Source organism: Leishmania donovani, chromosome 23, assembly GCF_000227135.1.
Source record: "Leishmania donovani BPK282A1 complete genome, chromosome 23".
NCBI lineage: Eukaryota > Euglenozoa > Kinetoplastea > Trypanosomatida > Trypanosomatidae > Leishmania > Leishmania donovani.
This window is the reverse complement of record NC_018250.1, coordinates 581,541-602,271: the sequence shown is the minus strand read 5'-3', so window position 1 is coordinate 602,271 and position 20,731 is coordinate 581,541. Positions and strand designations below refer to the sequence as shown.

General features: G+C 60.9%; 5 protein-coding genes across 5 annotated transcripts; all 5 read right to left on the bottom strand.

The window, feature by feature from the left end:
* Positions 1-785: 785 nt before the first annotated feature.
* Positions 786-1,595, bottom strand: LDBPK_231510 (hypothetical protein, conserved; the record flags this gene model as incomplete). The annotated part of the gene is made up of 1 exon (XM_003860996.1): positions 786-1,595. One exon carries the CDS (start codon positions 1,593-1,595, stop codon positions 786-788), a length of 810 nt encoding a protein of 269 aa, XP_003861044.1.
* Positions 1,596-2,455: 860 nt separating this feature from the next.
* LDBPK_231500 (hypothetical protein, conserved) lies at positions 2,456-7,033 on the bottom strand (the record flags this gene model as incomplete). Its single annotated transcript, XM_003860995.1, has 1 exon — positions 2,456-7,033. The coding sequence occupies one exon, from the start codon at positions 7,031-7,033 to the stop codon at positions 2,456-2,458; it is 4,578 nt and encodes a 1,525-aa protein (XP_003861043.1).
* A 3,326-nt stretch (positions 7,034-10,359) lies between these two features.
* On the bottom strand, positions 10,360-14,451 carry LDBPK_231490 (hypothetical protein, conserved; the record flags this gene model as incomplete). The annotated part of the gene is made up of 1 exon (XM_003860994.1): positions 10,360-14,451. One exon carries the CDS (start codon positions 14,449-14,451, stop codon positions 10,360-10,362), a length of 4,092 nt encoding a protein of 1,363 aa, XP_003861042.1.
* A 1,346-nt stretch (positions 14,452-15,797) lies between these two features.
* LDBPK_231480 (hypothetical protein, conserved) lies at positions 15,798-17,948 on the bottom strand (the record flags this gene model as incomplete). Its single annotated transcript, XM_003860993.1, has 1 exon — positions 15,798-17,948. The coding sequence occupies one exon, from the start codon at positions 17,946-17,948 to the stop codon at positions 15,798-15,800; it is 2,151 nt and encodes a 716-aa protein (XP_003861041.1).
* A 1,173-nt stretch (positions 17,949-19,121) lies between these two features.
* LDBPK_231470 (hypothetical protein, conserved) lies at positions 19,122-19,355 on the bottom strand (the record flags this gene model as incomplete). The annotated part of the gene is made up of 1 exon (XM_003860992.1): positions 19,122-19,355. The coding sequence occupies one exon, from the start codon at positions 19,353-19,355 to the stop codon at positions 19,122-19,124; it is 234 nt and encodes a 77-aa protein (XP_003861040.1).
* Positions 19,356-20,731: the final 1,376 nt, after the last annotated feature.

Below are 20,731 nucleotides of genomic sequence, written 5' to 3'. Positions count from 1 at the left end.
AGATGGGCAAAATGATGAGGGGAATCGCCTCTGTGTGTTCATCTCGCAGGTGTGCAAGAGAAGAGATGCGTCTTTGTATGCGTCTCTCCGCGCGGTCCCCTGGCGCACACAGGCAGACAGACAGAGAGAGAGATACAAGGGACAGTGCAGGCCCTGTGCATCGCAGGTGCGGGTGCCTCCACCTTTTCGATGGGCCTTCACGGCCCTCTTCACCGCCACCCCGCCGCGCCTCCCCCTGCTGTCGCCCACAAATCGAGCGAAAAAGACCAAAGAGAGAGGAGATGGCAGTGTGGTGGGGGTAGGGGTGGTAAGAGGATGCCGGGTCATGGAGCGATACTGCCACAGGCTCCACTGCTGTGGTGTGCGTTACCTGGCACGCCGCGCCTGCGGCCACTATCATCTCGCGCTCGCTCGATCTCGCCAGCACGCCCATGGTCAGAACTGTGTCTCGCTTTCGACTCTCTGTGTTCCTCCGCATCTTTGCTGTGTGTGTGTGTGTGTGCGTGTTTATGTGCGTGTGTATGTTACGAGAGAAGCAACCGTGCCGCACCTTCGGTCCCTTGTCAATCACGTGAGAAGGTACTTTTCGACAGGACTGGAAGGAGAGGGGGAGAAGGGCGTGTACCACGGTGGAACTCACGGAGTCGCTCCCTCTCTGCCCTCCCCCCTCCTCGGCCTCGTCCGCTTCACACGCTACTCGCAGGAGACGAAAAAAAAAAGAGAAAGGCCGAGCAAAGAAGGCACGGCAGCCCAGTGCGCTCCTCGAAGAGGCCACGGAGACACAGCTACGCGTGTTGGCTGCGCGTGTTCTTGCTGCGCTGCCGAGCGTCCTCCTCACGGCGCTGCTTATGTGCACGCCAGAGATCCGCCTCGTATCGACGCAAGGCTGCCTGGAACTGTGGAATAGCCTCCGCTAGGGTAGCACCATTCTCATCCCCCGCTCGCTGAGGGCCTGATGGCGCGGAGCTGACGGATGCGGACTCATCCTGCGGCGCATGGGCAGAGGACGTCGTTGTGGCGGCCCGCTTGCGTGACCCCGCCTTGGCCAGAGTCAGGAAGCGCCGCGGACCCTGTTGCATGGCTTCTGCCGCATATGCATTCAGCTCCTCTAGCGTCAGCAGCCGTGGAGCCGTGGTGACGCTCGAAGCAGACGCGGCATGGACACGAGCAGTAGTATCCTCTAGCTCCTCCACCCGTTGTGCTGCCCGCTGCGCTGCGTCGGCTTCAAAGACGGTTTCAGCGATCTCCGTTACAGCGCCGCCAAAGTCGAAGGCGAACTGCTCCGACTCACCCAAGAAAAGTGTCTTCTGGCGACGCTTTTCGGACTCCGTTAAGGTGCCTTTGCTAGGTGCGTGCGGCATTGATGCCGCCGCTCCCTCCGTGGCGTCAGTCGTCATCCTTGTCACTTGAATCGCCTCTGATGACGCCGGTGGCAGAGTGGATGGTTTCCTTGCAGAGCGAGAAGCAGAAGCAAGTTCACGCTTCGCCTTAGCCCGGTGGCTGTCGAGCTCGTTGCTGGAAGACTGCGTAGATGAGGAAGAAGAGGCAACGCTGATGCTTCTCGACGCGTGTGCCTGGTGAGCTGCACGCGGCATATTCAGGAAGAGGTATCACTGGAAGGAAGAAGCGAGAGAGGAGGAGATAGGAGAGCGGGGACTCAAGTCGCAAAAACCAAGCACCGATGCACCACCGAAGCTTTCTTCTTCCGTCTGCTGCGGCGGCACGTAGTCAGATTGTTCTGGTGCATTTTTGGTGTGTGCGCGCTTTCCCCTCTTGTTGTGTAGAAAAGGGGTCGCCACAAACGGCAGTGGTGGGCCTGCGTGATCTGTGACGTCGGCCTGCACACAAACACACACACGCGTGCGTGCGCGCGTGAAAGGAGGCGGAGACCATGATTTTCGTCTTTTCGGTTTTGGGTCACGAGAACGTTGATGAGTCCACGGCACACGCCAGCATGCACACAGCCATCATGGAGGAAGAGCGCGCGCGCAACAAAGGTGCCATGTACACCGAAGCAGGCGCATGCATGCACACAGACACACACGCACACACATGTGTGTGCATGCATGCTCCCACACCTACACAGCACAGCAAAGCACTAACAAGTAGCAAACTAAAAAAAAGGAGGCGTGGGAGGGGGGGTAGGCGAATGGGGCGGCACAGAGAGAGAGACGAGGGGGCGTATTCGATTCACACAGACGCACAAGAGAGAGAGAGAGCAGGCACAAGTCATGAAAGCCGTCTTGCTCGACAGCAGCCCTGCCCCCACAATACAAGGCGGCGGTAAGCGGGGCACGAATCTACATGGAGACTAAAGGGTACCGGGAGGGCACACAGACACACACAAAAAAAGACGCGCCCATAGAGACACACGTGCGGGAACAGGCGCAGAAACGAGCCCCCGCCTCCATCCCCTCTTTATCGCCCGGCTGACTCTCCTACCTTCTCTTTCTACCTAGGAAGAGGGCTTGAGGGCTTGCATCCGCGGCGGCTTTGGGTCTGTGGAAGTGCCAGCGGTCAGCTGCGCATTCTCCAGCAAGCCGGCGAGAAAGCGGCGCTCCTTGTAGTGCATGCGGTAAGTGAAGGAAATTTCCAGGCAGAGGCGGCGCACCTGCGGTTGGAGAAAGAGCTGCGGCCTCCTCTTCATGATCTTGTACAACATCTTCTTGGCGTTTTCGCAGCTGACCGGGTTTGACAAGGCGTACAAGTTGTCCAGGATGCGCTGCGGTACTTCCTGAGTGCTGGGGGGCGCAATGGAGTCCGCGTGAGCGTGGCGGGCCGTCGTATTGTTGGGTGCCGCCATGCACGCAATGGAGACCCACTTGGACGGCTTCATTTGGGCAAAGGACACCGAGTACGGGATGCCCTCGGCGCTGACGTACGCGTTCGGGTTCAGCAGCACCGAGTACCCCTTCTTCACGAGGTCGTCGCCGCCACGCCGCGAGCGAGCCAGAATTGCGCTCCCCAGAAGCCCCATGCAGCGCACAGAGATCGTGGAAGCGAAGCGAGAGAGAGCGATGAAGCGCCGCTGCAGGCCAGGCACCGAGAGCAGCATGCCGTAACCCACCTCTGTCGAGCCGACCTCTGCAACGCACAAAATGGCGTCCTTCAAGGCCACGATGTCGCCCACGCAGTCCAGGGAGAAGGACTGGCCGGACGATTTGCAGAAGCGCGAGGCTGAAATAATCTTCGACGACGGCGCAGACAGGTAGCCCTTCTTGAGCGTCTCGATCTCCTTCGCGGTGGCGATGCTCGACTGATCAGCAACGCCGAAGCCACAGAAGCTACCACTGCCGTTCGCAGTGGCCGTGCTGGCGTTGCCATTAACGCCACCCCCAGCGTTGTTGTTGCCGAGGGAGGTGCCCGGCCCGCCGCGCAGACCATCGCGCACCCGGGCAACGCTCAGAGAGTTGCCCGGGCCGTCGCCCGCAGCGCTGTAGCGCGGCACACTCGAAGAGTTGGCGAGGGCGCCAAGGGCTGGAACAGACGTGCCCCCTATGCCGCCGCTGTAGTAGGCCGTGTTCGTGCTTGGGTGCACCTGCTGCTGCCGCTGCTGGGCTTGCTGCTGCTGACGCATGTACCGCGCAGCGTCGGTCGTCAAGCCAAACTCGCCGTCGCTGCTGTTCTGCGACAGCAAGTCGTCCTCGTCGCTGAGGGAGTCGTCGTAGACGATATCCGGCGGCAGCGGCTGCTCCAGCAAGCGTTGCACAGAGCGTGTCCACAGCTTACTGTGCTTGAACATCGCGCAGCCCTCAACTGAGCTACACAAGACGGAGGCGAAGTGCACGGGGAAGAACTTTGTGCTGGAGGCGTCCGCGGCGGTCAGAAGCGGCAGATACACCGTATTGCCCGTCATGCGGCCGTACATGCCGCCAAGGGTGTCCGAGTAGGAGTGGGTGTGCCGGCACGACGGATCGCTGGTGGATGACATGAGCACACCGCCCGCGCCGCCCGGCAACCCCGCAACCGCAGCACTGTCGTCGCAGGACTGCAGGCGCTCTAGCATAATGGTGTACTGCACCGACTCGGACTCCTCCCACCGACGCAGCTCCTTCTCCAGCCAGCCGTAGCATTGAAGAAAGCGAAAGCCCGACGGACGACTAGCGATCCGGTATAGCAGCACGTTGAGCCGCAGCTGCTTCGCATGGCTGAGGATCATCTCGCTCTCCATCAGCACCGTTGGAAAGCACTCGATCAAGTAGTCGAGGCCCTCGTCGGAGCAGAGGCAGATGCTCAGCAGCAACTTAAAGGCGCTTTCGATTACACTGAAGAAGTCGTCGTGCAGCGCCTGCAGGAGCGTTTTGATGCCCCACTTCATGGAAGTGGACAGGTCGCGCCAGACTGCTTTCTTCAGCTGCTGCGCCGCGCAGAGGCGGATCGTGCTGCTCGGGTTACCCAGCGCCGCGCGGAAGGTTTGCCGGATGTCTTTGCAGACACCGTAGTTGGGCACCGCGCCAAGGTACAAATACTGCAGGAGCTGGTAGCACACATCCTGCAGGGTGTCCTCTTCGGCCGGGCTCTCCAGCCGAGGGCCCCTGAGCTTTGAGAACATGCTGTCCACGAGCGAGAAGATGCCGTGGTCTCGCATGAGCAGCAGGCCATTCGCATGCGCGGACAGGCGACCAGTTATGCGCAGCAGCGACCGCCCGATGCATGTGTTGACCACAGCACGCCGCAGTACTACGGGCTTGCCGACTCGCACCTCCTTCAGCATCGCCGCCACGGCCGCAACGAAGCCCATGCGCTCGAGCAGCGCCGCACCGTCGCGAGAGCTCAGTATAAGGTCGATCAGCTCCACTCCCACCATGCACACCTGCGGGGATACCGTGTCGGGCGGCTGTGTGCTGAAGGTGGAACAAATCTGCGACGTGCTGGAGTGTGACGACGGTGTAAAGAAGAGCACGAGACTCTCCATCAGCTCTCGCGCAGCGCGGAATCGCCGCGGAAGGTGCAGCGGGCCCTGCACCAGGGTCACTAAGATGTCAAAGTTCCACGTCTGGCAGCCCTTCATTCGATCCACCTTGCAATCACGCAGCATCGTGGCGAAGGTCGGGTCGTCGACGTCCAGCGTGCCGGGTGTGTTCAGGGCAGTGTTCGGCATCTGCGTCGTGCTGGCCGGCATCATGCTAGCACCGCCGCCGATGCCGCTGTTCTTCTTATAGCTTCGGAAGAGCTGCGAAGTGAGACCACCAACAAACAGGCTGCCGTCGTTGGCGAGGCGGCCAACGGCTTTGTTGAAGGCCTCGTGCAGCTTGAAGACGATCACCTGCGGCAGCACCGTGTCCATCAGCACGAAGATGTCTTGCAAGAGGCTCGAAGCGGCTGCCGTGACGACTCGGTTCTTGTTAACATTCTGCATAAGCTGCGTGAGGGCGTAGGGAAGGCCGTGGTAGTTAAGGCAGACGAGAACGCGGCCCAGCAAGGGGTCCATGACGTGGTAGCCAAGAGCCTTGGTTGTAGGAATGAAGTCGTCGAAGAGCGCCGCATCGCCGGTGGAGTCGGTCAGCGTGAAGTCGCACATGAAACTGTTGTTGTTCAGGTACTGTGTGTCGTTGCACACGTCACCGCCGCCGCCGTTCGCCTCCATGGCCTGCTCCTCAGCATCGCGGGCGGCCTTGCGCAGGCGGTCCTCCTCAAAGCCCTTCCAGGTGTCCATGGGAACGATCCCGCGATGTGGAGCGAGGCGCGTGAGCAGCTTGTTGAAGAGGGTGATGATGACCATCTTCGTGTCGAGTGGCCCCGGCAGGTGCAGGACATCAATGATGGAGCGCAGCTCCGTCACCTCGGAGCTGATCCACAAGCTTCCGACGCAGTTAGAAAAGACAGTCACGATGAGTTCCTTGGCGTTGTTCTGCATTGTCAAGAGGTCCGTACCGCCGGACTCGGCGGTGGACAGAAAAGGCGCGAAGATGGTGCGCAGATCCGTCGGCTTGAGGTACTGGCGCGTGCTGGGGGCGTCGAAGAGGTTCAGGAATGTCTGCACCACCTGCTGCGCCTCGTCCGGGGTGACGCAGCCGTTCGGCTCAATGCACGCGTTCAGTAGAACACTGTGAAGTCCCGCCGCCGTTGCTTGGTCCGGTTGGTGGCGGAGAAGCTGAAGAGCGATGCGGACGGCGACGCTGCGCCGCTTTGGCGAAGCGCTGGCTACCGAGTCCGGGTGCTCCAAGAGGGAGCTTAGCCGATAGAGCCAGCCAAACGGCACCCGCGGGTAGGCCTTTGGGTCGGTGATGTTGAGCTGCATCAGGCGCTCCATGAGTGACAGCAGCGCATCCACCTCTGCGTTCAATCCACGGTCACCGCAGAAGGCGGCCCAGCGCACGGCCTCCCCATCCTCAATGAAGCTGCGCAAGAAAAAGCTGTTGCCGGCGCACACGTACGCCATTCGCATGCCCAGCAGGCGAAGAAGGCGACTCACAGATGCTAAAGCAGACGCCGCAAGAGCAGCCAGAGCCTGCGGCTCCGGTAGTTCGAACAGCACCTCGCTGTTCACGTACCACTTTTCACATACGGCGCAAAAATCGCTCATGCGCTCAGCGCGTCTGCTCAGCTGGGCCACGGCATCGCCGCCGACGCCGCCGCTGTTGCCCACCGTGGGAACGTTCGCTGAATTCGCGCACGGCAACAGCCGCCCCGATTCGGCACTGCTCACCGCGGTGGCAGTGGCGAGAGGGCCTGAATTTATCTCCGAGCGATCCTTTGAGCTTGTCGTCGCCAGGGTTTCGTTGGAGGTGACGGTCGAGACTGGAATGACGGAGCTTCCAGGATCCAGCAGGTCGCGGACGGTGGACCGGACAACGCGGTTGAAGTACTGCTGTACAGAAGCGATGTACTCTTCCCAGGCCGCGCGCACCTGCTCCTGTGCAGCCCTCGTAGCCGCAAGCACATCGACGTTGTCCTCCTCCTGGGCAAGTGGGACGAGCTCCTTCTCTATGACGGTGGTGTAGCGTTCACGGGCCTTAGTGAAGTCCTTCAAATCGATCGCGTACTGCTGGAGCAGCTCCAGCGCCTCCTTGTGCATGCTTGCCGTCGCCATAGTTTTGTGCCAGACGCCCTTCTTCTGGATGTCGCTTCGTGTGACGGTTGGCGTTTGCGCGCGCGCGCGTGCGTGTGCCTCTATTAGAAGGGGGAGTGATGAGAATAACCGAGAAAGACCGTCAATGCGCGCACACGCACACCAGCACCGAGGGAGAAGCAAGTGAGTGATGGTGGACGCCGGGCTAACGGTGCGGTTCGAAAGAGGGATGGTCAGCGCCGGCTCCCCTTCTTTCCCTCAGCACCGCCCGCGTCGAAATCAGGGAGAGACAAGACGAGAACACGAAAAGAGTGCAGGCGCCCCACCCCCAAAACCCGACGACGATGCGTCAGTCGCGCGCACGCGTGGCCTGCAAGAGAGAGAAAGAGATAAGTGGAAAAACGCACACACACGCACACACGCGCGGGTGCGTGTGTGCGCGTACAGGTGGGTGTGTCCGGGTCGAATGTGATCTCTGCGTATGCACCACACGTGCTTATGTTGGCATGCGTGTAGCGTAGTGCGATGCTGGCGCGGTAAAGCAGCGAGGGGAGGCATTTAACAAGAAAAGAGGAGGCGAGTCGACAAGGGCAGCCGCAACGCGAGCAAGTGAAGTAGACGGAGGCGAAGTGAGGGACCGACGAGAGAGAGTCAAGCCGTGAAAGAGTGTCATCCGCCGGCAGAGCCAGAGTCCATGAGCATGTGTGTACGTTTGTGTGTACGGGGGAGAGCCAGTGTAGAAGGAGGTGTAGTTCACTTCCGTCACACGCACGATACATCTCCGTTGACGGCGCTCCACCTTCCGCTTTCGTTCACAGTCTCGCTTTGCATGTGGCACGGAGAAGCCGTTGCACCCCTCGCGTGTGTGCTTGAGCTGGTGACTTCCGTTGGCGTGCTTGCCGGCTCTTTGGGGGGTTGGGAGGGGGCAATGCAGGGCGCATACCGCATCACACACGCACGCGTACATCAGCCAAGGGTGCAGGGAGCCATGCCGATTTCCTGTCTGGCCACCGCAGCGGAGATGACGAATGCGGCCGCGCCTGCCGCACCTACCTGCCGCTCCCCTTGGGTGTGCCGTGTGTGCGTATGCCTTGTCCCTGCAGCCCCTTCAACTAGAATCCCAGTAGCGAAACAGGCGAGAAGCAACGCACGCCGAACGAGCCAGAAAACGATGGCGCATGTGGCAGCGATCGGCAAGCAGGCCACACGGATGAACGCGGTGATGCGACACGCCCTGTGACGGCGTGAGCTCCACGCACGTTATGCACTGCGTGCCTGTGCGTGCATGGTAGGATAGTCCTTGGAAGGGGGTCTTGGAAGGAGGGCCAGAGGAAGTAACGGGAGCTGATCGCGAACGGACAGGCAACAACGTCGTTGGACACGCACATACAGCACACCCGCATCACCGTCCGCACCGGTCTCTCACGGAAAGACCGCCTCGGGCGAAAAAGAGGCAGACAAGGCCCACCACGTTCCTACGGCGCCGCACTCACGTACGAGAATCGCACGGGGCACCGTGCGACCGTCCACAGCACGGTGGTTGTCTACTTTAACCGGTGCTTCGGATGAGGGGATGGAACCCCCGCAGGCGCGCCGCCAGTCCTCTTGCAATGAATCAGGCTCTCAACACCCCCTTGCGGGACTACGGGGGGCGCCCTGTCGGCACTGTCGCGCGATGCCGTACGGCTTGTCACTGCTGAGCTGTGACCGTTGACCAAGAACACATTGCCGCTGCCACCCAGCAGCTTCGTGCCTCCAATGCCCAACACACTCTCAACCACTACAGCCGGTGCCGTAGCGGACGATGATGTGCGGTGTGGCCGCGGTGGTCCCGCCAGCGCTGGACCACGCAGCAAGCGCCCCTTGTTTGACGGCGCTCGCTGCCCGGTGCCGGTGGAGGTGCGACTTGCCGAGTCCGCGCTGTGGCTGCTGCTGACCGCAGCCGAGGAGTGCGTCACAATGGCTAATGGCTCTGCGGCGTCGGAGGGCAGCAGGGGCGGCCCTGTATCCCCAAGCCGGCCCTTACGCAAGGTTCCTGTTGCTTTCTTGCTGCCGTTTGGCGCGGTGCGCGGAAACCCGGCGGGCGCGGAGGCAACGGAGGAGGTCGTACTTGTCTCTAGGGCATCTAGGTCGCCGCCCTCGCTGCGGATAGTGGAGGCGAACGACGAGCGGCGCAGCATGGCGAGGGAGCGGGCGTAAATGGAATTGCGGTGTTCCTCGATGACCTCGCGGCGGTGCGTCACATGGCGTGAGGCACTTTCCCAGCTCGTGTGTGGATGGGTCAAGTACTCCAAGTACGCCTCCACGGCGGCGTTGTCGAGCTCTGACGAAAACTTCACAGCCGCAGAGACTTTCATAGTCGGCGCAGGAGCGGCAGTGGCAGTTGAAGGGCCGGAGTCGTGCCCCGGATGCGCCGACAAACGCCCTCCTTTCACAGGCGGCGGTGACGGCACATGGCGAGGGGCAAGACTGCCTGCCGCCACAGAAGAGGCGGAGGAAGTCAAGCCAGTCGGTGCCTCGTCTTCAGCGGGTGCGCCGGCGCTCTCTCGTTTCTTGGTTCGAAGAGGCTTCATCCCACGCCGGAGGTCGACCCCTTAGAGGAGACCGAGGTGCACGCAGATAAAGCGAAGTAAGCACAGCTTCTATGTTAAATGTAATACCGTCTGGAGTGCGACTCAATGTCGTGTCCTCTTCCCCACAAGAAGCCAGTGGTGGTTGTCTGTGGCGAGAGAGAGGGAGTCCATGTACGAGTGTGGCGGCGTGTTATCATAGTTTTCTACCCTGTCTTCGCCACACGCTCGTGTACGCGACCACCCGCAAGCATCAAGAGAGAACGAGGACAGAAAAGACGAAAACACAGAGAGAAGCAGCCGCAGCAGCAGCGGGTAGCCCCACACAAAAAGAATCATGTGTGTGTGTGTGTGTGTGTGTGTGTTTGTGTGTGAACGTACACGACAGAATTGTGGAAGGCAAGCAGCCGAAGGTAAGAGAAAGGCAACACAGAGCGAGAGAGAGGAGCCAACAGACGCGCATCCGATGGGGAACAAAGATAAAATGCGATCAGCAACCGACATGCAGTCGCGATGGGCGATGAGGCCGCCGTAGCTGATGGATTTTTCGTATCCGGCTGCGGCGGGAGGGGGGGGGAGGAGGCAGAGGTCTGGCTTGTTTCATATATTTTTTTTCTTCTCGTCGTGCTCGTCGGTTGTTGCACCTTGTTCGCGATTTTAGTAAAGTGGAAGAGTATGGGCATGGGTAGATGAAGAAGCGGTGAGAAGGGGGCAAGCTCAGACACAGCGAAGTGGTGGGGGAGCGCAAAGACGGAGAGTTGGTGCGCGCACCCCCTCTTACACGAAGCTGCGCCCGGTGTGTTGCTTGTATTCGAGCCTCAGCAACTCCTCCTCCATAGAGAGGTCCCTCGGCGGCGACAGCTCCTCTGGTAGCGGTGGCGGCGGTGGCGGTGGCGGCGGCGGCGGCGGCGGAGACGACATCGGCGGTGGTGGTATGAAAGGCGAGCTGCTGGTATTCAACCCCGTGTTCTGCAGCTGCGAAGGCGACGGCTCTGCGTGTGGCGGGCTCGAACGCACGCCGATGGTGGAGGCGGTCAGGGATAACCGCAGCACCGCCCCGTGTACAACGGACTGATCGCGCCGCAGAAGCGGTAAGGCGAAGGACTGCGGCTCATTGGGGTGCTGCACCACCTGTGCCCACTCGCACACAGCCATGGCCCATACGCACGGATCGGTGACGGCAGCAGCGCTCTTGGACGCCATGGCGTCGGCGTCGAGCAGGAAAACGACAAGCGGCTCGCGCAGGATAGAGGCGAGCTGCGTGACGGAACGCACCGGCAGCGATGCACCGTAGGCTCCGGCTCTGCCGTCTCGAACGTCAAGCGTGTACTCCCACGTGTAGCGTGGCGTGGGCGGCGCGTCGAGCCACACCTCGGCGTCGGCTGCTTCGACACGAAAGTAGCAGGACAGCCGCGGGATGGGCGGTGGCAGGTCGGCCGGCAGCTCCAGCCGCTCCACATCTACCCAGAGACACTGAATGGCTGACCCCATCACCCTCGATCCTTCGCCGCCGCTCCCGCCAAACACCGGCTGCGCCGACAGAAGTGAGCGATCAACGTGCATGAAAGAGGCGGAGACAGGGCTGCGCTCCATAACGGAGTCGTGGTCGGCTCGACTGCTGAACGGCGAGCCGCCACCTCTGTGACGAGCAGCCTGCAAGTCGCTTCCTTCCCTTCTACCCCACGAGGACGCGCTTGGCCAACGTTGACGTGGCGGCGGCGAAGGCGGGGGAAGGTGCACCACCAGCGCCCCAGCGGTGCCCGCCATGCGCGACTGCTGTTGAATGAGGAAGGACGAAGCGGTCGATGAAGTGTCCCCGTCAGCAGAGGCAACCGGCACCAGCTGCAGTTGATTGTGGCGGGTTTGGAGGTGGGGGTCGGTGGGGGTGATCTTCGCGGCGCTACGCGTGTGGCGCGGGGTCGGCGTCGTGCCCTGCCCAGACTCTTGCCGCCGATGCTCAGCCGCGCCCAGTGAAGTGCTAGCGGTGGCCCGCATCCAATCGAGCAGGTGCGACGACGCATCATGCTCGTCGCCTGCTTCCTTGCCGGCGGCGGCAGCGGCACCCTCGGTAATGGCGGTTGCCACCGATTTTTCCACGAGTCGCACAAAGTCGGCGGAGTAGGGACGCCGCGCCGTCAGGCGGAACTCCACTGAGGCGAGGTGCCGGCCTGCAGGTGTGACCAGGTGCACGTGGCCCTTCAACGTTGGGCGGGTGGAGTGGCGGCAGTCCTCCCGCAGCACAATGTCCGCCAGGCTCACCTGGCCCTCCGCGATTGTCTCGAACATATGCTCGGCCATGCGAAGGCTTGGGTGCGTGCTGCCGCTGGAGCTGCCGCCGTGTGCGCTGTGCGTAGTCCCGGTGTCAACTGCGTCCGTCACTGAGAGGTGAGTCTCCTCGTCACCCGCTCCGGCTGCTGCGGCTAGCGTCATGGCGGCTGCCTCTTCTGCATTACGAACGCGGTGCAGCTGAATCAGTAGTTGGCGTGTGTGCAAGTAGTAGAATAGCAGCGCGTCCATCGACACACAGAACGATGCGGTCACCTCGAAGAAGCCGTTGAAGCCGCGCACAGTGCCGGTGGTGACCGTCTCATGCACCAGAAAGTCAGCAGAGCAGAACACGGTGGAGAACATCTCCGGCACCTCGATCCCCTCCGGCACCTCGGCAGCGACGAGCTGGCCAAGGTACAGCTCAAAGATGTTCTCGTTCTCGCCTACCTCGCCGATTGGGGCGTTTGCGGGGACATGATAACCGCGTAATGACCTCACCTGCGCCTCAAGGAAGGCCACGCGATCCAGCTGTTTCTCTAGCAGCTGGTGCCCCGCCCTCTCCCGCTGCTGCAGTGACACCTCTGCCGCAGCCACGCGGGCCTGCTCTTCCTTCTGTCTCCCCGTAAGCCTATTCAGTCGCTCCTGCAGCAGGTCGTTTGTGAGCCGCAGCTGGTGCACCTCAGAGATTAGCGCTGCGTTCGCCTCGTGAAGCTCCTGCAATTGGCAGGCGACGGTCGTCGGGTCAGCTGGGAGATCGCCGAGCACTGCTGCCGCCAGGTCGAAGCCAGCATCTTCCTCGCCGCCGCCATCATTCTCTTCAGCGGCGGCGGCGGTCTCCCCTGTGGCAGACGCGCCAGTCGGCTCGCCATCGTTGGCTCCGCTGCGGCGAAGCGCTGCAGCTCGGCGGCGGCAGCGCTCGTCGAACAAGAAAATGCCTGCACGATCTTTTCGACCGAAGACGTTGAGTATCTCCTCCGCCGTCAAGGTCTTAGCGTCCGTCGCGTGGCTGGGCCACACCACGTCCAGCTTTGCGGTGAGCAGGGCCACCTCCCCCTTCAGTGAACGCAGCTGCAGCTCCGCTGCGTCGCGCTGACCCTGAGCTTCCTCACATTCGGCACGACACTGCAGGTGCTGCTGAGTGCGCTCAGCGATGTCCTTGTAAAGCAGCTGGGACACCTGCTCCCAGTGGGTGGCGGCCGCCTTCCAGTCCGCTACGTCCCTCCCCACCTCTTCTCGAGCGTGGCGCAGGGCGTCCTCAGTGATGTGCACAAAATCCGACATGAGTTCGATGTGCTCCCGCTCAATAGCATTGCGTTCCTCCTGCACACGCTGCAGCTGCTGCTCTAGATCCTCCACACGCGTCCCGCTGAGAGAGGCAAGATGTGCTTCGCGTGTCACCGTGATGAGTCGCTTGCGCTCCTCTACAAGCTGGGTGCTCAGACTTTTCAGCTCCACCAGCATGTTCTCGTTCACATGCCTCTGAGACGACAGAGCGGACTCGGCCAGCGCCAGGTTCGAGCGCAGCTTCATCACCTCCGCCGTTCGGTCCCGCGTCTCGGACAGCAAGCTACGCACGTCCTTTTGCAACAACTCGTTGCTGTCCGCCCCCACTACGAGGCGGCTGCGCAGCTCCGTTATTTGGCTCTCCAATGAAAACCGAATCTTTTCCTCCTCACTGACGCGATCACGCAGGGTGCGCTCGAGGTCCGCTATTGTGTGGCTCGCGTTGGTGTACTTCTGCGCCGACAGGTCGCGCTCACGCACTACCTGGTGAAGCTGCGCAGACACGTTCTCCAGCCGCGTCTGCAGCGCCGCGTGCTGCGCACGACTGCTCCCCAGTTCTTGCTGAAGGGTTTGAAGCGTCATCACCGACTCGTTAAGCTTTCGGCGGAGCTCCTCGTTGGCGTGGTAGAGAGCGCTAGCCACCACGTAATTTTGCATGCTGCTGCGGCCGTCGGTGCCCCACACCATGGCCGGATCGGGCAATGCGCCTGCCTCGCCCCACGCGCTTGCCTCGGCGATGGCGGCCGCCCGAGTCGCCTGAGGAGCAGCCGCAGAGGGCACCGCGATGTACTCCTCCACTCCATGCGGCTGTGGCTGCTGCTGTGCAGGCGGCTGATTTGGAGACGATGAAGGCTGGGCGTACGAAGCAGCCTGTGGCGGTGGCGGCGACGGCTGCTGAGAGTCGGTGATGGAGTCTGCGCGGCTGATGTGGTAGTCCACCCATTGATTTGGCAAGGCCGAAATTCCCAGCGAGGTGTGAGCAGGTGCACCACCGCTGTCGCCATTCTGCGGGTTTGGAAAGCGCCGCGGAGAGCTCGATCCGGAGACCTCCACATTGCCCTGCGACTCCTCCGTATAGCGGGGCTCAGGGCGAAGTGCAGGCTGTAGCGGGCGCCGCGCGGAAACTGAAGACAAGGACGGGCCGGCAGACAGGGCTTTCTTTTTTCTTTGCGCAACCTTGATCAACTTCAGCTCCTGTTCCTGGGCATTGAACCGCTTCTGCAGCCGCCGATAGCGCTCCTCTAGCGTGAAGTAGGAGTCTTGCCAGTCCGTGCCTGGTGGTCGTGCGGATCGCGTAGCCGCGGCACTGTGGGCCATGGCACAGCGAATGCCGCCGACGGTGTTGGCGAGGTGGGGAGGTGTGTGCTTCTAGTCTATGAAGTAAAAAAGGTGACGGCGAAAGAGACGGTGCCTCGTGCGCCCGGAATGAGTCGACTGCGTGCGTGTATGTGACAGGGGGGGGAGCGGCAGCAGCAGCATAGCCACCGGCCCTCTCAATGAGTGTGCGCGTTCGCCAGGTGCCCAGGAGATGGAGAGGGGGCGCAGATACTGTTGATGCAGAGCTGACGATCAGCACCTCCAACCTGGCGTGCTTCCGGAACGCAGAGCACGCATGCACACGGGACTAAAAAGGTGAGAAGCAGAGGGGGGAGAAAGCTCTGCCATAATGTGTGGAGATATGCGACACAGCACAGCGGAGTTGAGCCGGCAATGAAGATGTACACACGAGAAAGAGAGATGGGAATGAGCAGTTTAGGAAAGTATTGAGGCGTGGATGGGGTGGTACAGCCTGGCGAGGCAACCCAGCATGCTGCAGCGGCCCCCTTCCCCTCGCCTCCTTCAATGAAGAAGGAAAGCGGAAAGAGTGTGCACAACGGACATAGAGAAGAATTCGGTAGGTGGAACCGAAGACAACGCCATTTGTGGAGTCGCTGGAACACCATACAACCACGGCGCACCTGACCACCTGCATCTGCATGTGCGTGTATGTGTGTGTATATGTGTGTGTGTGTGGGGGGGGGGGGGGTCGGAAGCTACCCCACCGCCTCCCTCAGCACATCTTTGTGTGACGACAATATTAGTTGAAGCGTTTTCGTGGAGCCTTACGTAGCTTATGGAAATCAACTACGCGTCAAGGTGGGAAGGGGATGTCGGACGTGCACGTGCAAATGAGTGGGTGTATGCAGAGCAACAAGCAAGAGAAGCACCGCTATCGGCGCCGTGTTTCTGGGGATAATCCGGTACAAGATGATGAAGCGAGGACGCGCCATCTGTGCTGTCACCACGCATGCCATCCCTCATCCACACGCGCACACACACGCACGGAAAGAGGGCAAAAGGGAAATTCAGCCTTATTATTGTTGTTCAACTGGCCACCGGCTCACAGCCACGAGCAGCTGCAAGTGCGATCAGCCGCCACCTCACTCACCCCCCATCGACACATCGCGCTGATCCTCCTTTCCCCTCGCTCCTTGTCTGGTATGTCGGTCCCCTTCCGTGAGCCTTGCAAAGAAGAAAAAAAGAAGGATTGGACAGCAGCGAGCAAAAAGCGCGGCGCCGCCGCCGGATGGTCGACACTCTCCCAGACAACAGAGATGAAGATGATAACGGGGACAACGAAGGCGTCTCTGCGTGTGCGTGCAGCGGAGCAGTGTAGCGCCCTTTTACAGACTGCGGTTGTACTTGGCCAGCACTGCGGCAGACACCTTCTGCCTATCCCGACCTTTGCGCAGCAACTGTGCGAGCCGGCGCTTGGCCGGCAGTGGCTTCACCGCAACTCTCGCCTCCTCCTCTTCTCTGTCGTCCTGCGCCTGCCGTCGCCGCTTCTGCTGAGCTTTGGAGATCATGCGGTCCCACTTGCGGTACCTGGTGTACTGCAGGCGACGCTCGTACTCCTTCTCGATCACCTCGCGCCTCCGCTGCTGCTCCAGCTCCGCCTCCTGTACAATATCCTTGAGTGAGGTGGGGAGCAGCTGACGGTCGACGGACCATTGCGCCTGAGCGGTGCGGGACGGCAACACCTGCATCCTCGAGTCGCTCAGCTCCTGGAATCGGCCCACCTCGGGGTCACCAAAGTGACCAGAGGACAAGTTGAACTCGTCCTCCTCCTCGAACAGCGCCCACGGCGGCAGCTCGCTCGCAGTAGCCCCGTCCTCTCCTTTACCAGTCGCCTCGCCGCCACCGCAGTGGCTCTGCGACTCCACCAACGCTGACGACTGTGAGGAGGTGGGTTCCAGCACCACGTCTTGGCCTGCGCCGCCGAGAGGCGTCCTCGCGGCGACCCCGAGCACCTGCATCTCTCCGCCATTCTCTGTGGGTGTTGGCGTGAACGACTTGGCGGACGCAGCGATCCCAGCCGCCTCCATTACATGTCGCTCTCGACGGAGCGCGTTCTCCATCTTGCGCTCGCGCCGCATGGCATCCTGGCGCACGTGTTGCAGGTGTCGATTGATCTCCTTGCTATCGACCACTTGTAGATTGTTCGTGCGCTGCGCGATCACGCGAAAAGCTTCGTAGTTCTCGAGTGTCTCCCGCATACCCTCCGCCTCTTTTTGCAACCGAATCGGTGGCGTAGGTGCCGGAGATGCAAGCAAATCGCCTGCGTCTGCCCCCTCGCCTCCATTCTGCAGCGCGCTTCCCACATACGTGGTCACGTGCCACTGCACCGCTTGTAGGAGTGACGCCGCCCCCTCCTTGCGGCGCCAGCGCAGCTGAAACTGGTAAGCGTAGCGCCGGAGCAAGGACTCTGGCAGCTCATCCAGGTCGTTCGTCCCCGCCTTGCTGTGAATGAGAAGCAACTCCGGCTCAGACAAGCGAACGCGCTCCAGTCGCTCCGCGTTGCGAGGTACCGCCGGCTCTTTGCAGCGGCGCTGAGGCTTTCGCAGGATGCCCCAGGGGGCGTAGAGAACCTCCGGTGTCAAAGAATCCTTCTCCGCGTTCCCCAGAGTTCGGTCCTGCGCGGCATCTGCACGGGCGCCGGCGTCTGCATTCGACACCGGCGTGATATCGGAGGGCTCCGACATGTTCAGCTGCCGCAGGTCGGCGGCTAGGATTTGCTCCACGGAGCGAAAATAGTGGCACCGACGGTCCAGCATGGCACGAATCGAGCTTGCACTCACGGTTTTCAGGACGCGATCGATAAGCTGCGTCTTTGTGCCGTGACGGAGCTGGCGCTGCGCGGCCAGGTAGATACGCAGCTCCTCCTCGTCCATACGTTCAAGAGACACGCGCAGCTCAACAGCAGTGTTACCTTTTGCCGTGGATTGCGCATGGCTGCGCACATCTTGTGCCATCTGTGTCGTGTTCCATGCATCTGTGGGATTTCGGATGTGCATGGTGGCGATGGTACCGCTGGATGAGGCTGTACGTGCTTCGGATGCGCCCGAGGGTGCGCCAGCGCAATCCCCAGACGGTGTCCCTTCAGCTTCGGGTGCAGCACCCGCGGCAGTCAGCGACGGCGCTGACACTGGCGTACTCGAAGTTGTAGCGGGCAGCACCCCACGCATGTACTCGTTGAACTTGGCGATGCAGCGTCGGTCTTCTTCCCTTTGCCGCTCACGCTCCGCCCTGGCCAGCTCTTCCGGGAACACGTCCACTGCCTCCTCAATTTTGGTTTGGATTTGCTCCCGCAGAGCCACGCGCTGCCTCGAGGTGGCATCGCGCAATGCCACGTACGTCTCGGGCAGCGGCTGAATGTTCTGCTCGATCATGCGAGAGAAGAGCTTGTACGCCTGCCACTCAAGGCCAGCACGACCCATGGTGGAGATGAGCAACGTGTACATGAGCACATCTGGTTCGATGCCGCGGTGGAGCATAACGTTCAGCTGCAGCAGCGCGTCCCGCGCCACGGCGTATGCCTCGCCCTGAGACACATCCTCTGGAAGCTCTTGAAAGGGTCGCTCGTTGACATGCCGCCGCGCTACGGTGACGGTGTCACTAAAGTGATGCAACCCAACGCTGCGCCTGCAGACCAGCAAGCCGCTACCGTCGACATGCACACTGCGATGCAGCACGCAGAGGGTAAGAGACACTTGTGCTCGCCGCAGTGCAGGACGCGTCGGGCCCATGTGAGCAGGTACACTAGTTGTCATCGTGCAAGCGTGCCAGGCCATTGCAGAGGCACACACGCAGGCGCTTCGATGACCGTAGCGCCTCTGATGCTTCTTTCTTGTAGAGAGTAATGAGTTCACGCATTGGAATGGAGAAGCAGTGCGTCATATTTTCCAAGTACGGCCAGCCGGAGAGAGAAGCAGCAGTGTGCAAATACGTGTGAGGAAGAGAGACATAAGTGCTGCTTCCGGCCTCTTCTCCCCAAAGGTCCAGGCATCGGATTACATGTAAAACATTCAAGCAGAACGCGCATCGGCACGCGCGACACGCGCCGCACTGAAAGAAGGGTGAAGAAAGATGGGCACACGCCCGTTGAGAGACACCACTGAGTTGGCGGCGTACCACAGCCAACAACCGTCGTTCTCATTGTACCATCGCACCTTCTTTTTCCAATGTTCCTAAGCTTCAATGGCTCCTTCTATGTCGGAGAGGGAGGAGAGGGGGGGGGTTGTCCGCTGGTATCAGTCCTCAGTCAACAGCGCCCATCAACCACTTCCTTTGGCTTCCCTTTTTCCCTTTGTGCGTGTGTGTGCCGTCGTTGCTATGAGGCAAGTCTGCTAGCCGTAGAAAGAGATAGACGTCAGGGACGTGAAAAAAAAACAAGAAGACACACAAACGCCTCCCACGGGCACAGACACACACGCACATACACACGGAGCATCACTCTATAATAATGGATGATGCAGCAGCCCATTAGAAGGCGCGGCGATACGAGAGGCGAAACCAGAAGCGAAAGGAGCACGAAGAGGACGATGAAGGGGGAGTGGGGCAGAAATGGTGAAGAAAGTATGCGTTGTGCTGTAACCACCACCACCACAGCTAGAGCGACTTGCGCCTCAAGCACACGCGCAGCACACAAACCGCACCGACACCCATTCTCACAGTAGCCCGCGCAAGGGGTCATTCACGTAGTCTAGCTTCTGAGCTTTGCTGAGCCGGTTCCAGCGCTTGAGCAAGAAGTCCATGCGCTCACGCAGGCCCATGTCCCGCACCGATGGGTGCGCCTTGAGGATTTCGTATGCGAACGACGCGACAGGCACCTCGGTCGATGTGTCCTTCGTCTGCATCCGCTCCGCCATCTGGAGAACCTCCTGCTCGCGCTCTGCTGACATATAAGCTGGCCGCGCCGACGCGTACCTGTTGCTCTCATCCTTGTCACTCGCGGAGGTGGTCGCCTTTGCCTTTACTGGGGGCGCAGGCTTCGTAGCATCCTTGGCCGACCGGCTTGGAGAAGAGGCGAGAGAAGGGCGACCCCGACCCCGGCTCTGGCCACGGCCACGGCCTTGGGAACTGGGCCGCCCACGTGTCGCCTTCGGTGTCGCGCTTCTGCTAACGGCTTTCCTTCCCGGCTTGGAGGGCCGGCGACCTCGAGCGGACCCGGAGCGCGGCTTTCGGCCTCTTTGCTTGGCGGCGGCGGCGGCGGCGGCGCGGGAAACGGCGCCCCCCAGGCGCCAGCTTGTCAAACGAAGCATGGTCCGCTAGCGCAAGCAAAACAAAAACAGAAACGCTTGATGCATCCACGCAAGTGCCGCTCCAAAGGACCCTGTACAGATGCGCTGGTCTGCCGACACGCTTCAGTTGGCGGAACTGGTGCACACTTTGTGATAGGGAGGGGTGTGTTCGCGCCGCTTCCATGAAAGTGCCAATGTACAAAAACGGAAGGAGGGCAAAGGAATGGGAAACAACGGCAGAAGAAGAGCGAAATAGCATAAACACAGAAAGGGAGTTCGGTGCGGACTTCAAGCCTTGGGGGGGGGTGATGAACAAGAAGACGGAGAGGTAGTGCGCTGGAACGCCAAAACGCATTCCTTTCCAAGTGTCCTCCTCTTCATCTTTGCGCTTGTATGTTTGCCCATCTTCGTCTCCTCACAACAAAAAGTGACAGAGGGGCGGCAACTACCCCCGTTCCTAGCCTCCTTTCCGCCATCCGCCGTCGACGCGCTTTCGGGTTCTCGTGAAGGAAGAAGGGGCGGCTGAGTCCTGTGCATAACCCGCATTCGGCCCAGCAGGCTCGCGCCTGTTTCACCAGCCTGCCCCGACGTCCGGCGCTGGAGCTCGCTGTGGGGGTGTGTGCATGCGTGTTTCTAATTGTTCCCTTTTCGCCTTTCTGCTCTCGCCCGTTACTTGAGGTTTGAAAATCGACACGGAAAAGACCCACAAACATGCGTTTTCTTTTTGCTCCTTTTCTGTTACTTACACAGCACACAAATGGACAATACACAGCCAGCAAACAACGGAGAAAAACGTGGTACGGCCACGGGCTAACGCAGGATGCTATTCCTTGTTGAGCGCATAGCGCTGTCGGCTGCCCCCTCCCACCGCCTTCCACTCCTCCACCCCCCTCCATCTCGTTCTCTCTCCCTGGTGCAGCTGTTGTTGTTGCCCTTTCTCGTTTTAGAAGTCAGCGCACACTCGCATGCACGCATGCAAAGGCATGATGGTGCATTGGGGAGCCTGAAACAAGAAGGGATGACGAAAATGAAAGGTC